Source organism: Colobus angolensis, unplaced genomic scaffold, assembly GCF_000951035.1.
Source record: "Colobus angolensis palliatus isolate OR3802 unplaced genomic scaffold, Cang.pa_1.0 Scaffold2, whole genome shotgun sequence".
Taxonomy (NCBI): domain Eukaryota; kingdom Metazoa; phylum Chordata; class Mammalia; order Primates; family Cercopithecidae; genus Colobus; species Colobus angolensis.
Window position 1 is genome coordinate 10,361,500 of NW_012115154.1, and position 18,059 is coordinate 10,379,558.

Here is an 18,059-nt window from a genome sequence, read left to right on the forward strand (position 1 = left end):
CACAACCTCAGTTGTTTGTCTCTTATGAGTAAATGGGGTAAGTCTATGTCTATAAGCAAACAGTGATTTATTTTTTCCTGAAGTCCTGGATACCAAAGTGCTTTATGAAAGCCACTTGTTTTGGGTAGACAAAGCTCCCGTTTAAAAAAGAAAACGGGAAGAAAGTTGCTCCAATTGCTAACCTCTTGAGACATGAGGCAGATGGATCCAAAGTCATCACAATTATTTCACCTCTTTCCTAAGCAGTTTGATTTCTCTGTCCTGGAAAGTTGTGCCCACTGCCTCACCTTGTTTGTGTTTCATTTTAGAATGCCAGAAATGTCACTGCATATTTCCCTAGAGCCCGCTGGTACGATTACTACACGGTAAGTTTTTCTGAATGTTTATACAACGTGGGAATATGGTAGAGTCCAAAGGCTTTAGATCTGATGGACCTTAGGTCAAATGCTGGATCTGTAACCCACCTGCTGTGTGGTCTTAGAGAAGCCACTTTAACCCTTCTAATCTCAGTTTTCTCACCTCCAAGTGGGGAAGACCACTTCCCTCAGAGATCTGTTGTGAAATAACACATAAAGCATCTCACTTAGGGTCTGGTTTTTTGTGGGTGTTCTCTTTGTGTTAGTTTTTAATATTTCCTTATATCACTGCTATTTACCATGTTGTATTAAGGCAGATGCTAGCCAACATTTGAGACTGTGTTGCCAACTGTAGTTTTTGTTTTTAATGTTGATATCTTTGCCTCCTGTAAGTTTGTTTTTTTTTTTTTTTTTTTTTTTTGAGACGGAGTCTGGCTCTGTCGCCCAGGCTGGAGTGCGGTGGCCGGATCTCAGCTCACTGCAAGCTCCGCCTCCCAGGTTTACGCCATTCTCCTGCCTCCGCCTCCCAAGTAGCTGGGACTACAGGCGCCCGCCTCGTCGCCCGGCTAGTTTTTTGTATTCTTTAGTAGAGACGGGGTTTCACCGTATTAGCCAGGATGGTCTCGATCTCCTGACCTCGTGATCCGCCTGTCTCGGCCTCCCAAAGTGCTGGGATTACAGGCTTGAGCCACCGCGCCCGGCCAAGTTTGTAAGCATAGAGGCCGTTTTGTCTCTTTTTATTAAATATCTCCTTCCATAGCAGAGACGCTTAAAGAAGGGCGATGCACATAATTCCCTAAGGCACACAAGTGATTAGGCAATGTGCGAAACACACACAGAGGTGTGGGACCCAACCCTTGTGAGTCTAAGCAGCGCAAGTACATTTAGAAATGAGGAAGTAATGAAGAACTCCTTGCTGCATATTTTCATGGCTAGTATGATTCCCAAAGACTCAGTTGAGAAGCCAGGGTCTTCCAGGGCAGCTCTGCGGTGGTGGTCTCTTGCTGGGAACCTGACAAGTCAGATCCTGATTCTTGGGGAAGAATCCAAGGAGATATTTCCTTTGTTTCTAACCAGGCCTCTACTTCTGATTTTCTGAGGAGAACATAGTTGAGGGCTGGCAATACAGCAAAGGGGTACAAGCAGGGAAACAAGGAGCAGAGCATGTGCTGGCCCCTTTCATCCAAGGGGATTGCAGTGAGATTAGGTGAAAACTGAAGAAGGATGTGCAATTTTGTTCCTTCTCTTCTCAGTCCGTTGGAGCCCAAGTACTCGCCAGTGCCCCAGGCTCCCCTTCCTGCTCCTAGTCTCGATCTGCCCTTAGGGTGGTCACATGTTAAGGCTCTGCTGTGTGCTTCCCAGCCAGGTCTTCCCTAGGAAAAGGTGGCCAGCTTTCTTTAAGTGAGACTGGCCTTTGTCCTGAGTGTGTATGTTCAGTCTCCCATTCACTTACAGAAGATATGTTTGATTGAAGAGGGAAAGACAAAAGAAATCATGGAACAAGCTGTTTAGAAATAGATAAAATTAGGTCAGGTGCAGTGGTTCACACCTGTAATTGCAGCACTTTGGGAGGCCGAAGTGGGCAGATCGCAAGATCAGGAGATTGAGACCATCCTAGCTAACATGGTGAAAGCCCGTCTCTACGAAAAATACAAAAAATTAGCTGGGTGTGGTGGCATGCATCTGTAGTCCCAGCTACTTGGGAGGCTGAAACAGGACAATCGTTTGAACCTGGGAGGCAAAGGTTGCAGTGAGCTGAGATTGTGCCACTGCCCAGTGTGGGTGATGGAACTCGACTTTGTCTCGGGAAAAAAAAAAAAAAAGAAATGAAATTTTTCATGTTTAATTTAAATGAAGATGAAACTGATAGTTAGGATTAATGAAGAAGTGTCACCTTGATTAATCTTCCCAAGTTTGAGTACCTATTACTCGTTCTAGAGCACAGGCTGGCAAACTATGGCCCACAGTCAAATCTGGTAGTTAGCTGATTTGCAAATAATGTTTTATTGGAACACAGCCACGCATTTTTGTTTGCTTGTTGTCAACAATAACTACTTCTTACCTGTAAAGTAGCAGCTTTGAAATGAGAGGATTTTGCCAACCAGGGGACATTTGGCAATGCCTGGAGATATTTTTTGTTGGCACAACAGGGTGTGGGTGAGGAGGCGATGCTGCTGACAACTGAGGATTGTGGTAAATTTCTAAAGGCACAGGATAGCCCCATCACCAGAGAATTGTATGGCCCCAAATCTCAATCGCGCTGAGTTTGAAAAGCCCCGGTCTAGTTGAGAACATGTAGGATGGAAGGATGGTCCCTTAGGTTAGGTTTTTGATTCAGGTGAGGGAGTGGCACCTCTTCCTGGCACACATCAGGCAGATGTAGTTTGTACAGTGGAAACAAAGGCAAGAGACCCTAACAAGATATGATAGCAGCCTTGTCAGATTTCATGCAGCACTGGGTGAATGCAGAATAAATAGGTAATAGGAGGTATGCTGTGAACAGCGATGAGCAGGCATAAGTTCAGAGGGGAGGATAAGATGTCTGGCAGGACGCATCGTTCAGGGAGGGACCTGTCCTCTCCTTCGTCATCTCTTACCTTCTTCTGCCCACAGGGTGTGGATATTGATGCAAGAGGAGAATGGAAGACCTTGCCAGCCCCTCTTGACTACATTAATCTTCATATCCGTGGGGGCTACATCTTGCCCTGGCAAGAGCCTGCAGTGAACACACACTTAAGGTGAATGACAGGACTCATATTTTCCTTTACATGTCAGTTAGCTCAACAATGTGTAATGAAGTCCACCAAAACGTAAGCATCACGCTCAAGCCCACATGCAGTTTTACTAAATACTTGTTTTTTCTTTGTTTGCTTGTTTGTATGTTAATCCTTTTCAGACTCTATACTCTTTGACTAATTATTAACAACTCATTGAAGTCTAAGGGAGTGAGATGATAGGTCTAAGAATGTCATTTTTTAATCTCACATCTGAGATGGAAGTCAAAATGGCAACCACAGTTCACAACAGCTTTTCAGAAGCTGTTGTTTTAGAACCGTATCCAGTGGATTTTGGAAGACTGTAATTCATGTCCTTCCTTAAACCCGTTGAATTTCTTTTCAAAACATGCTAACAGCCAGGTGGTCAGCCTCCTTGGTTTGCAAAGACTGTTACAATTTTAGTACCAGAAGTCTCCCCTCTTGGGATGCTTCTCAATTGTGGGCAAACCAGGTCAGTTGATGCCTCTATCTTCCGTGGCCTCAGTGTCCATCCGTGTTTCTTTACTCTTGACTCACTTGTTCTCATTTCTAGAGAGTTGGGATCCACTCGCCACCCTCCTAGAATCTCAACTTCCTCTTTCTTTTCTCCTGCTAAGAGATTTCTTTCTTGTGATTCAAAATTTGATTCAAAAATTACCTCCTGCAAACCTCAAAACTCTATGTCACTGAATTTTCCTTTATATGTAATTGATTCCAAAATTATAGATTCCATCTGTACTAAAGAGATGCACATTTATACCTTCATGGCTTTAAAAGTATTAGCCTACTTGTCTTTAATAGACTAGGAGTTCTTTGGAAGCCAGAAACCTGTCTTTCCTTTTGAACCTCTCTTACTGCTTTAATTTTTCAAATTGTAGACTTTTTTATGATACTAATGGAAAATATTCCTAAATCCAATACCAGTTGGCTGTCTTTTTCTAACTGTTCACCTTCAAGCTGTTCTGTACACTGATACCAAATTGATTTTTCCAAAATGAAAATCTCAACTGGTGGCTCCCAGACTTGAAGTCCAAAGTCTTTCATTAATAAGGTATTCAAAACCAATCACAACCTGGTTCCAGGTTACCTTAATAGTTCTTATCTCCTGCCACACCTTCACGTACATACAGACCAGATATGCCAAAAAACTGGCTATTTCCCAATCATAGCTGTGCATTTTGCTGCATTTGGGCTTTTGAATTTATCCTTTCCAACATCTTTGCCTGGTGTATTCTTAGTGACCCAAATGAAACTTTACATTTTAGCAGCAAGAAATCTTTCCCTAATCTTTCACAGAGAAAGCACTGCCACTTCCAGGTTTCTGGTCATTTGTAACATATATATATATATTTTGCTCCTTAGATGATTTTGTCTTTCTTCTTTAATAGTGTTAGCATTTCAATAGTAGTTGTATACTCTGTGCCGGAAAATTGTATTATATGAAGTGTTTAAGGCAATCTAAATCTATTGTTAGTTCTTTTTTGCTGACTTTCCTTTATGTTGACTTATTACCTTGTATGCCTGCTGATTTTTTGTTTCATACTGTGATAATCTTAACCATCTAAATGTGGGTGTCATTCCTCCAGAGATGATTTGCCTTCTCCTCTGTTTGCAAGCCAAGAATTGCTTCCAACTGGCATTACGTTAGCTTCCTTCAAGGATCCCGGCTTCATGTGGGAATCAGTGGTTCACATTCTCTACCTTGGATTACTAGGCTTACTAGCCCAATTTGAACCTTGCTATGGAAATTTGCCGCACGGAGATTCTAGGTTTTGCTTACCAAGCACTCTTTAGTTTTAGCTCAGTGTTTTGTTATCGTGTTACTGTTTTGGTCTCTTGAATATATTCCTTACTTTCTTGCAAATTCAACAACATTTTGACAGGAATTTGTGTTGTAATTTATCTAGGATCAGGGAATATTTTACTGGGTAAGTCTCCAGAAGAATATCCAGTCCACCATATTTCTGGAACTGTGGTTCTGGACTCCTAGAGTATCTTAACTTTTGTGTTGCTTTCACTGTCTGCCTTCATTGTTTAGTGAATGTGCCAATTTTTCCTATAACATTTAAGGTCATTCATGTCAGGAGTTGTGACTTATTAACTTTTGTATCTCGTTGACTTCCTAGAAATGACTGCTACTCAATACATGAATATTTAATGACAGCAGATGATTTTGTTGATAATGGAGACTAACTTTCTTGCATTGTGAAAGGCTGAACTGTGAAAGAATGCAATGGAGAATGTGAGTCCAGTGACAGATAGAGGAGGAACAGGAAGAGCAGGAAACTGAGAGGTTGCCTAGATAGTGACAGAGTGAGGAGAGATTCCAAATAAAAATTACTCACTCTCCTCTTCTTCCTCTCTGTCCATCTACTCTACCATGTCTTTGAGTAATGTGTTGTGTTTCCTATTCTAAATTCTAAAGTAGATCATTAGAATGATTTGTTTTTCTTTCAAAACAAACTAATAATAAATAATCAATACATTACCATTGAATAGATGGACCTTATTCTATGTTATTGCTTTCTGAGTATAAATGGTCCTTAGGCAGGTGAAACTGTATCTTCCTCACAGCACTGGACACTTCTCCTGAGGGCATCATTGCTAAAGTGATCTGACTGAATGAGTTATTGCCTAAGATTTCTTTCTCTTCTCATAGTCTGTATTCCAAATAGTAGTTGCAGAAGCAGCTTTATTTTGAGCTATTGAAGAGACTCTGGTGCTTAAATTCTTGCCTCCAACATAGATGTTATTGCTAATGTTTGGGCTGTGGCCGTCTCCTCTGACACTGTTGATATTACAGAAAAATGTGTCTGTCGATTTTGTGTTTGTGCCTCAAGAAACAGAACCATCTGCTGCTAGTGTCTTTTCCAGTATGAAATTTGATGGAAATATTTTCAGCTCAGTTAAGAAAATTCTCTGACTCCTGTCTTTGTCTCTTGATTCTTGTTCCCCACAGTCGAAAGAACCCTCTTGGTCTTATCATTGCCCTAGATGAGAACAAAGAAGCAAAAGGAGAACTTTTCTGGGATGATGGGCAAACGAAGGGTGAGCGCTGTTATGATCATGTTGCTGTTTCCAAACCCGCACCTGTGACTTATGGTCCTTCCCTCCTGCTGGTCATTGAGCTGCACAGCAGCAAGTCACTGAAGTATTTTGTTTCTGGTCGCACCATTCAGGGATAGTGGTAGATGAACTGCAGATGAACAGAGAGTACATTTGTACCTCAAATAATTCTCCCATTAGCCAGTGATATCTATAATAGGCTCTCATTTTATTGTCAGTGGGTGCTTAGATGAAAAAGTTTCAAGACTGTTCCCTAATTCAATGTTAATATCTTCCTCCCAAAATTCTTATGAGCAAATGTTGGCGATATAAAAATCATGCCCCTGCCAGTGAGGTAGTGAGAATATACTGTTCCAGTGTGTACTCATCTAGCCATGCATTTTAGCCTATTGGTGGCTCCCATATACTAACAATTCTTGTGCTTCAAGTTTAGGAAATAGATTCCCTTGAAGCATATTCCTTGGAAGCACTTGGAAGGGAATCTTTGCAATGTTCCAGTAGGAAAGAGAAGGAAAAACAATGGCTTGGCCTTGGAGATGCTTGTCCATCTAATCCAACATGTAGATTAAAATTTATTTATTTATTTAGTTGTAAAATATTTAGTTGGCAAATAAAGATTGAATATAGTTAAGGTGGACAATGTGAGGATTTAATATACGTAGGCATAGTATAGTGATTACCACAGCTATTGTAATGAACACATCCATCACCACCAATGCTGCAGACTGGATCCCCAGAACTTACTCATCTACTAACTGAATGTTTGTACCCTTGACCATCATCTCCCCATTTTCCATGGCTGCAGGCTCTAAGAACAACTGTTGTAGGCTCTGCTTCTAAGAGATGGACTTTTTTAGATTCCACGTATAAGTGAGACCATGCAGTATTTGACTTTCTGTCTCTGGCTTATTTCACTTCGTATAATGTCCTCCGGAGTCATTCATGCTTTTGCAAATGGCAGAATGTTCTACTTTTTATGTCTGAAAAATATTCTAGTGTATATACATCCCAGAATGTGTTTATCTATTCATCCACCGATAGACACTTGAGTTGTTTTCTTATCTTGGCTACTGTGAGGAAAGAAATTAAAAACTTAAATGTAAGGGCTGAAATTGTAAAGCTCCTAGAAGAAAACATAGCAAAAAACCTCCTCGACATAGTCTTGGCGGTGACTTTTTGGATATGACACCAAAAGCAAAGGCAAAATGCCAAAAAGGCAACAAGCATGACTACATCAAATAAAAGCCTCCTGCACAGCAAAAGAAACAATCAACAATGTGAAAAGGCAAACTACAGAATGGATAAAAATCTTTGCAAACCATATATCTCAGAAGAGATTAATATAAAAAATGTGGAACTCATGCAACTTCAAAAGATCAAATGACTCAATTAAAAACTGAGTGAAGGACCTGAATAGATGTTTTTCCAAGGAAGACATACAGGTGGCTAACTGGTATGTGAAAAGATGATCAACATCAGGAAATGACAGAAATTGCAAATCAAAAATCACAGTGAGATATCCCCTCACACCTGTTAGCATGGAAATCGTAAAAAAGATAAGAGATAATTGCTGGCGAGGGTGTGGAGAAAATGGAATTTTTTACACTATTGGTGGGAGTGTAAATTGTTACAACTGTTATGCAAAATAGTATGGAGGTTTCTCAAAAAATTAAAAACAGACCTTCCCTGCAATCCCATGAAATCCCACTTCTGGGTGTATATCCAGAGGACATGAAACCAGTACCTTTAAGAGATACACTCACTCCTCCCATATTCATTACAGCATTATTTGCAACAGCCAAGATATGGAAACATTCTAAGTGTACATTGATGAATGAATACAATGATATTCATCCTTCAATGAATATGATTCATCCAAGGAAATGGAAATACTGCCATTTGTGACATCAGGATGTAACTGTAAAGAGTGGGGGTGTGAAATCTGTTCTTCTGTGGTGGGCAAGCCAGAATGTGACTTGACTTTCTCTCACTTGCAGATACTGTGGCGAATAACGTGTATCTTTTATGTGAGTTTTCTGTCACTCAAGTGAGTAACATATTTTTCTGAACCCTAGGTGTGGGCTTTAGACTGACCATTAGCACATCTGTGCTTGTGTATATTGTATATGTGTGATTATATTTGTAACTTTATATGCATTATTGGCTATGAGTGAGCACATTTCTCTTTATGATTTCATCAGAGTTTTCAAAAGAAGGCATTAATATAGCAAATAGCGTTTGTAAATACAGTTTAAAAATATCTGTGTGTTTTTATGATTGTTTTAAATTAGAGGATTATCAAAATAATTTTGCATTTCTTCAGCACACACTAGTAGAGAAAGCAGAGAGGCATACAGGGCAGTGGGGGGTATCCGGTCTGGAGTGGAATATTTGAGTGACTTGAGAATCTGTGTATTACAGACGTACCTTTATGCATAATTGGACTTAATTGTTTTGTAGAACCGCTTGGAGGTGAATATTTCACAATCAACCTACAAGGACCCCAATAATTTAGCATTTAATGAGATTAAAATTCTTGGGATGGAGGAACCTAGCAATGTTAGAGTGAAACACAATGGTGTCGCAAGTCAGACTTCTCCTACGGTTACTTATGATTCTAACCTGAAGGTAAAACCCCATTTTGTTGAGATGGTGTATTGAGAATTCTGCGTAGTATCATGGTGTTCGTTTTTGCCAAGGGTGCATGGGTTCTTGAAGGAACAGAGCAACCATGAGGCCTGTTTTGGGGAAGTTAGAGGACTGGGAATAAAATGAGGTGGCAAGAGCTAGAATGAGTTGGGTGTTTCCCTTCTTATTCCCTTCTCTGCCTCTCAATGTTCTTCTCTCTCTAACTGATTTCACTTCCTTTTCCCTCAAACAGAATTATAATTACAATGAGGCACAAGAAGAGCAAAGTTAGCAAAGTGGGGAACAGCCTTACATTATTAGACTGTGACAATTATATGACTGGAATAGCATAGATAAGATTCAGTTTTGAAAACAAGACAAGTTTGCATAGGAAACTTGTGGTCAGATTTTGGAGGGTCTTAGGTACCAACTTGATTTAATTCTCAAAGGGCCTCACGCTGATCCTTGAATGAAGGCTGTGCTACTGTGTGTGAGCATTGCTGGGAGTGGGAGTGGGTTTTGGGGACTAGTAGAACAGGGAAGTACAAGATGGTTTAGACTGGGAGGAGACTGGGAGAAGGATGATAATTTTAAAATGGGATTTTATTATTCCAGACAAGTGAGAACTTGGGAAGTGCTGTTTAAAGAAGTATCAAAGATAAGAAAAATGTATAGAAGAATATTAAATATTAGAACTAATGGTATTAAAGGAAGATTTCAAAATTGGAGTCTTCAGGCTTAGAGAAATGAAGAGGCTGGGATGTTAGAAATGGAAAGAAATATAATTTTTTTCCAACTTTTCAATTTTGCTGTTGCTAAAATTGAAACCCAAAGAAATGAAACAGAATACCCGACTTACCCTGATGAGATTATTATGCATTGTATGCCTGAATCAACATATTTCCTATATCCATAAATATGTATACCTACTCTATACCCGTTACAATTAAAAATTAAAGAAAGAAATCATTTGTTCAATGTTGTATGGAAATGTGGACATGATAACCAGATCATATGATTCTTAATGCTGTGTTCTTTCTACCACTCCACGCCAGTGGGGGATACTGGTTTGGGTACTGGAGAGCAAGGGGATCAGCTGACTTTGGGTGACACCATGTGTCATGCTAAAGAGGAAGTGCAGAAGAGAGCCTGCGTGACAAGACACAGAGGGCTAAGAGGAGGCAGGGCAGAAGAGAATAAGGGGTGATCATGACCGGTTTTATTTGACCGAGTTGTTTTCCTTTTTCTATGTACAAGATTCTGCTAGAGAGGAGACATTTGCCCTGTTGCTGCTAATTAGATTCCCCCAATGTGCAGTTCTCTTCTTATAAGCTAAAGACATATGTTGCTTGGATGGTTGAATGTCTGGTCTAATTTCTATTTTCTTTCCCAAAAAAAAAAAAAAAAAAAAGCCTCAGATCTTGCAAGGCCTGTATCCTAAAGATGAATTTCCTTATGATTTCTGCATTCCTACAGGTTGCGATTATCACAGACATCAATCTTCTCCTGGGAGAAGCGTACACAGTGGAGTGGAGCATAAAGATAAAGGATGATGAAAAAATAGACTGTTACCCTGATGAGAATGGCGCTTCTGCAGAAAACTGCACTGCCCGTGGCTGTATCTGGGAGGTAACTATGCTGCTGGGGTTCACGTGCACGGAAATCTTCACACCTAATGTATAGTTTCTTAAGCATAGCAGTAGCACTTACATAACTACTTAAAATTCATAGAAAGGACTTCCTAAGGGACATGATCTGGATGTGATGAGTAGGTGGGGACATGTGTGAAACTTTTTAAAATGAATATTTTGCTTGGAGGCCAGGAATTTAAAGTTATGTTATTGCCAAGTGATCAGTGATGGGCTGGTTTTACTGTGGTATAAAATGATGTTTCTACCCCCGTTTAGGTTAGAGAACTTTAAGACCACATGCTGTGCTGATCTATGACTTTACCCTTACTTTTCAGGCATCCAATTCTTCTGGAGTCCCTTTTTGCTATTTTGTCAACGATCTATACTCTGTCAGTAATGTTCAATATAATTCACATGGGGCCACAGCTGACATCTCCTTAAAGTCTTCCGTTTATGCCAGTGCCTTCCCCTCCACACCCGTGAACCCCCTTCGCCTGGATGTCACTTACCATAAGAATGAAATGCTGCAGTTCAAGGTAAACACAGTACATGTATCAGGTAGTGATTAGACCCTTTTCAGTTCCATTACCTTTTGTTGGTCCAGGTCACAGAACCCTAAAATAAGTTAATCTTGCTACAGTAGACTAGATCATTATCCAGAGAGCAGTGAGAAATCATTGAGGGAAGGATGAGACCTGCCCTGATTTTCATTTGGAGAAGATTACTGTGGCTGCTGCTAGGAAGAAGGTTGGGAGTGCAAGAGTGTATACAGAGAGACAAGTTGGGAGGCTGCCAGTTAAGCAGGTCAGGTGAGGGCTTAGGCTTGGACTAGACACTGGAACGAAGGTGGAGAAGAGTGCGCCTGTTTGAGATTCAGGAAGTTGGGTTACTGGGTCTGGTGCTCAATTGAAAGCAGGTGACAATGGAGAGGGAAGCATCAAGAGTGATGACTGTGTTGGTATCTTGCATCTTAATATGGATGGTGCTGACATGAACTGGAATAGGAATACTGAAAAGGTTTGTGCTTGATCAATGTCAGATGATATGTTCAGTTTGGGATACTGAATTTGAGATATCTCTAAAGTAGCCACCAATGTGCAGTGATTTCATTTCTTTCCAGGATTTAATTGCATTTAAGGACTAGGGATGGACTAGATATTATGTCTGTTTTTGTATTAAATTAAGCTTCTCCAGGACAAGAATGTGCCCTTTCCTCTTTCTGCCTCTGAAGTCTAATACAGAGCCTGGCAGATAGTTAGCACTGTAATGATACTGACACAGTAAGTGAAAGTGATCAGGACATTGTCACATTGCCTGAAAGGTTCTTTATAATCTGACATCAACCTGAATTCAGAGTTTTTGTACCTCCTCTAATGCAGGGATGATACTGTAGTATGTTTGTACGTCATGGCACTAGCATGTTGTAGGCACCTAATGGGTTTGAAATGAATGAACCTCCTTGGAGTTTTAGCCTTAACCATTGCCTACTCTACCTGTTGACGATACAGTAGCTCTTTCCAAAATATTTGCCTCCTTCTGAGCCACTTGAATTCTCTCTGCCTTTGCAGTTGTTATTCTGCAGCAGAATGACTTGATCTCCTTCCTTTGTTTGGTTAATGCCTACCAAGCTTCTAATATTCTAGACTGTATTTCTCCCGTGACACCATCTCAGTCTCCCAGAAACAGTGTTAGGCATTTCCTTCCCTAAAATCTCACAGCACTTCTACATAGCTGTCCCTTAGCACACATCCCCCAGTGTTGTGAGCTGCTCTGTTTCACTTCTCATTCGCATGTGAATTTTGTAAAATCATAACACTTCCTTATTCAGCTCACATCCCTAGTGTCTTGTGCAGTGTCTGGCAGGGACGTAGTAGATACTCATGAGTCAGTTTAGATACCACCTTCAGCAAGGAGATTATGATAATTTTAATCAAATAGATTTCATTTTGGGGAGACAGGTTTTTTTTTTCAATTCATAATGGTTTTAAGGTATTTTTATATACTCATATGCCCACAGAAAATAACAAGTAACATATTCATAAATACCATACTGATTCCAGAATGATTTTTCACATTGGCACTAATGTCCCATTGAGTATATTAATGTAATAGAGGCTTTAATAATGAGAAATGACAGAAAAAATGTTTAATCTGACATTGTTATTTGATAATTAAATCTCAGATATCATCAACTTAAAGTAAACAGAAACATAGCATCTGAAGTTTTTGTCCAAAAATAAAAAAGGTTCTGCTAAGGGTATAGGTTTCAAGAGCACTATTCTTGCTTAAAATCGATTTCCTCTGGCCTAGATTTATGATCCCAACAACAATCGGTATGAAGTTCCGGTTCCTCTGAACGTACCCAGGGTGCCGTCCAGCAGCCCTGAGGGTCAACTCTATGATGTCCTCATTAAGAAGAATCCATTTGGGATTGAAATTCGCCGCAAGAGTACAGGCACTATAATGTGAGTGGCTTCTAGTGTGACTCAGAGTTGATGTCTACCTGTGCCTTTGCGGCCAGGTCCATCGTCCTTGTATGTATCCTGGTTCCAAGCATCACATTGTCCACTTCCAGATCCATGGATGAGTTGTTTCCTTCAGACCTGTTCTCATGGGAAATCTTTAGCCTTCTGGAAATAATGACTGAGGCAGCTGAGTATGCCTGAGGATTCATCCAACAAATGTTTATGGGGTGCCTTGTCTAGAGGAGGTGCTGCTCCCTGTAGACAGCTAAAGGTTCTCTTCTCATGACAACCAATAATAAGTAAACATCACTTTGAGAGCTATGTAGAAAATGCGCTGAGGGGTGCAAGGGTGGAAGGCGGAGCTGGTGTGGAGTGTACCCAGCTGTGATGGTGAGGAGTGCTTGGGTTTGTATTGTGGAGGACCACTGAAAGGAGGCAGTGACAGTGGGAAACAGATGAATGAAGAATAACTCCTGGGCTTTTAGCGAGGATTTCTATGATATTTTAATCAAGTTGAGTTCCTGTTTTGTTTTGGAGATGAACAGGTTCTGGATAAAAATCAAGCATTCTGTTGTCCTTGAAAAGTCAGCTGCTGGAAGCAGAGAGAAAACCCATTTTCTGTTTCAAATCTGCCTTTTTGTGTTTCAGTTGGGACTCTCAGCTCCTTGGTTTCACCTTCAATGACATGTTTATCCGCATCTCCACCCGTCTTCCCTCCAAGTACCTCTATGGCTTTGGGGAAACTGAGCACACATCCTATAGGAGAGACTTGGAGTGGCACACTTGGGGGATGTTCTCCCGAGACCAGCCCCCAGGGGTAAGGACAGAGCATTTGGGATCTGTGTCTCTGCTTCTCTCCACCCACATTGCTCAGGCTTCGGGCTTCATCTTCCCAAACTCCACTTGGTCGTCTCATTCTGGTTTTAGAGGAGTGGGCCAATTCTCAGGCTCCTTTGTTTCATGTGTTTAATTGACTTCATGGAGAAAACTAGACCCATATTAGCAAACACTTTTATGTTGAGTTTCTTTCTCAGGCATAATGTCTTTTAAACTCTTACTGCTTCTCCCCATGAATTTCCAGTACAAGAAGAATTCCTATGGTGTCCACCCCTACTACATGGGGCTGGAGGAGGACGGCAGTGCCCACGGGGTGTTCCTGCTGAACAGCAATGCCATGGGTAAGGCCGTCCAGCGCCTCCATTATTTTGGGGGCTACCAATCATGCTTGAGTCAGTTTAGAATGTTTTTTGCTCAACTGTTCCTTGAAGTCAAAATTTTTATTTTATGGGCATTAGTGTTTATTTTTTCTTTATCTTTAGCCTTTCTGTTTATTTCAGTATAGGATCATGTGATAAGAGGATTTAACCAAACCCTCATTTTGGTAAAAATCACATAAGAAGGGATAGTAATACCACATGGGTCCCAAATATCCTGGAGGCCAGCTCGTGGAAGCCAGTTATATAATTTGAATTAGGCTAAAACTATGGGTCAGAGAAGTTAGTCTCGGGGTATGAGGGTGTATGGTACATTGAAAAATTACCTATCGGGTACTATGTTTGCTATCTGGGTAACAGGATTCACACCCCAAACCTCAGCATCATGCAATATTCCCATGTAACAAACGCGAATGCGTACCTCTTTATCCAAAATAAAAGTTGAAATGTAAAAATAATTTTATAAGAGTAGAATGACAAAATATAGTAAAGTACACCAAAAGGAATCAAACCCAGAAATGGGATCTGTAGACTTCCACTGAACTTCTTCAGTTGTGTGTATGGATGATAGAAAATGCCTGCTCTTACCACTCTGTGATAGGGAGGGTGCAGGAAGATGGAGAATGTGTGGATTTCAGGGGTGATGTGGCAGGTTTCCCTCGTGATGTGGAAGGTTTCCATCTGGCTTGGCATTTTTCTTCATTTTCAGATGTGACGTTCCAGCCCCTGCCTGCCTTGACATACCGTACCACAGGGGGTCTTCTGGACTTTTATGTGTTCTTGGGGCCAACTCCAGAGCTTGTCACCCAGCAGTACACTGAGGTAGAGGGAAACCCAATTGTTTATCAAGCACTTATACAGCACATTCTGCGTGCCAGAGCCCACATCCGTTAGTATGACTCTCAGATGATAACTGGAAATATTGGTCTTTCTTGGAGAGAGATTATGGAATAAGAAAAAATAAACACATTCAGATTATCATTAAATGTATAGCCTCTGTAAGCATTGCAGAAGAGCAGATGTTGTGGTGGTACTAGTGGTGGTGATGGTAGTGATAGTGTGGTGGTGGTGGTGTTTGTGGTTATGGTGTTGGTGATGGTGATGATGGCACTAGGGGCTGACGGTGGGGACAGTGATATGGAAATGGTGATAATAATGGTGGTAGTAGTGGTAGTGTTGGTGATGGTGGTGATAGTGGTGGGGGTGGTGGATATGGTGGTGGTAGTGGTGGTGACAGTGGGGTGGTGTGAAGAGTATGGTGGTGGTAGTGGTTGTGATAATACTGATGATGGTGGGGGTGGTGATTGTGTTTGTGGTGGTGATGGTGTTTGTGTTAGTGATGGTGATGATGGTGGTTATGGTGGTGGTGACAGTGGGGTGGTGTGAGGAGTGTGATGTTGGTGATAGTGGCTGTGATGATAGTGGTGACGGTGGAGATGGTGGTGGGGGTGGTAGTGGGGTGGTGGTGATGATAGTGAAGGGTAATGATGATGGTAATGATGGTAGTCGAGGGCATGACATGGTGGTAGTGGTGGTGATGGTGAAAATAGTGATGGTGGTGGTGACCATGGTGGTTTTGGCAGCAGCAGCAGCAAATACTTATGTACTACCTACTGCACATCACTGATTTATTGCTTGCTGCCTGTTAGAACACTTGGCACATAGTAACTCCTTCAGTCCTCACAAAAGGACTCTGAGGCAGAGGCTATTATTATGCCCTTATTTACAGATGAAGAAACTGAAGCACTAAGAGATTACTTAATTTTTGCCTAAAGTCACACAGGTAGCAGGATTGGAGCCTATATGCTAAGCCAGGTATTTTGCCTCTGATTCTGGGCTTCTTAATGAGTTACCTACAGTGTCTCTAGGAATGGAGTAAAATCAGCTTTTCCATAATTTTTAAGAAGAAGGTCAAGCAGCAGAAAGCTTTCTCCAAGTATCCCAGTGGCTCTATATCCTATCAGTTTTGATGTGGATTTCAGTTAGTTAGTTGTCTAGCTTGGGGCATGGAAAAATATTCTTATTACTTTACGTAAAACATCAATCTGGTGCCTCTGTTCTGAGGACTAATATTTTCTGTCTATTTTTTCTAGTTGATTGGCCGGCCTGTGATGGTGCCTTACTGGTCTTTGGGTTTCCAGCTGTGTCGCTATGGATACCAGAACGACTCTGAGATCGCCAGCTTGTATGACGAGATGGTGGCCGCCCAGATCCCTTATGTACGTTCTCAGTCATGGCTCTGGAGTTTCCTAACTAACCCAGGTGCCTCTGTGTCTGGGTTCATTTGTCTAATGTTTGTGGGATTCTGTGAAGACATAATGTTCTTTTTCAGACAATATCACAGTTAGCCTCACCCCAGCACAGTAATGTAGGTAAGGGTGCTTGTTTCCATCTTCTAGAGATGATAGCTCAAGACTCACCATGACTTGCCAGAGGGAGATAGGCTGGTTCCAGGGCTTTTTCTGCTATCTCATGCTTCCTTCTATTTCTTTCACATGTCTTCAAAACATTTAGTCAAAACGTCCTGGGTTCCATAAGAATAAATGATATCCCACAGTTCTTTTACTTAATTCTTGAAAAAAACTAACCCCAGTCAGACCATTGTGTATGTGGATATGACCTCAGTTCCTGCAGCCCTGGTGCTATAGCACAGTGTCCTTCGACTCTGAGCTAATCACTGATGGAATACACGGATCCTGGTATGGGTTTCCAGAGGGCAAACATATATAAATAAACCTTATCTTTTACTGGAGAGTGGGAGGGGACCCAGTCATCAGAGAATTAATCCAGTGTACCATCGCATATCTAATTTTATTCTACATTTCTCTTGTTTTACAATAGTTCCATTAGTGGAACATAGTGTTTCCATTAGTGGATAGTGAAATACAATATTCCTTCTCCAGAAGAATGTTGTATCTGATTTCCCTCAGGATTGGGTATTCCAAAGCACCTATACATTGTTGCTTTGTTTTGATGTGTTTTGCAGTAGATTTACCATCCACATTGTATTAGCCCTGGGTAGTTAACAGTATTTTTTCAAAGCATGAACCACTGATACCAGGGGAAACCTCTTGGGGGAGGTCATCACAATCACTCCTGATAGTGGCAGTTTACAAAGCACTGTCCAATCCAGTGTTCTTATTTATCCTCAAAATAGCCGTGTTAGAGAGGCATTCTCATCCTATTTTATGCTGACTTAAAGTTTTTTCTATTTGATCACTGAACATTTTAAAAATTAAGTGAATTTCCCAGCACCTGTACCTAACAAATGGCAGAGCTGGGATTTGAAAGCATCAACGAGAAGCTGTCTGGAATTCCACCATGGGTGGTGGAGGGTTGTTCTCCTGTAAAGCTTGAGCATGTACAGCAGCAGCCACTCAGCTCCCAGTGTCCTCCCGCAGGATGTGCAGTACTCAGACATCGACTACATGGAGCGGCAGCTGGACTTCACCCTCAGCCCCAAGTTTGCTGGGTTTCCAGCTCTGATCAATCGCATGAAGGCTGATGGGATGCGGGTCATCCTCATTCTGGTTAGTCCTGATGTGAATGTGTGTGGTCTGTTTGGGAGCAGGTATGGGCTTCGGTGGAGAAAGAGTTATACTTTATTTCCATGTTGTAAGTAGATAAATTGAAGTGCAGTAAGAAGTGTGTATTTCCCAGGACTCACAGAAACTCTACAGTTGAGGTAGAAGCCAGCGAGTTCGCCCTGGAGGAGTTCTCGTTTATTCTGTTTCTCTTCATTCTCTGGCTTTGGTTTTCCCAACTGACTTATGCTTTGATTTCAGGATCCAGCCATTTCTGGCAATGAGACACAGCCCTATCCTGCCTTCACTCGGGGCTTGGAGGATGACATCTTCATCAAATACCCAAATGATGGAGACATTGTCTGGGGAAAGGTATAATCCTAAGGGATGATCCACTAGTCCCTAGCCTGAGGGTGGGT

General features: G+C 41.3%; 1 protein-coding gene across 1 annotated transcript in view; it reads left to right on the forward strand.

The window, feature by feature from the left end:
- Positions 1-18,059, forward strand: part of MGAM (maltase-glucoamylase) — a 110,257-nt gene that overhangs the window by 71,806 nt on the left and 20,392 nt on the right. Inside the window, exons 25-33 of the mRNA XM_011941322.1 lie at positions 10,283-10,435; positions 10,773-10,973; positions 12,748-12,902; positions 13,551-13,719; positions 13,984-14,080; positions 14,826-14,938; positions 16,210-16,335; positions 17,518-17,646; positions 17,902-18,012. Of these exons, the coding sequence (XP_011796712.1) occupies positions 10,283-10,435; positions 10,773-10,973; positions 12,748-12,902; positions 13,551-13,719; positions 13,984-14,080; positions 14,826-14,938; positions 16,210-16,335; positions 17,518-17,646; positions 17,902-18,012 (1,254 nt within the window). The remainder of the gene's footprint in view (positions 1-10,282; positions 10,436-10,772; positions 10,974-12,747; positions 12,903-13,550; positions 13,720-13,983; positions 14,081-14,825; positions 14,939-16,209; positions 16,336-17,517; positions 17,647-17,901; positions 18,013-18,059) is intronic.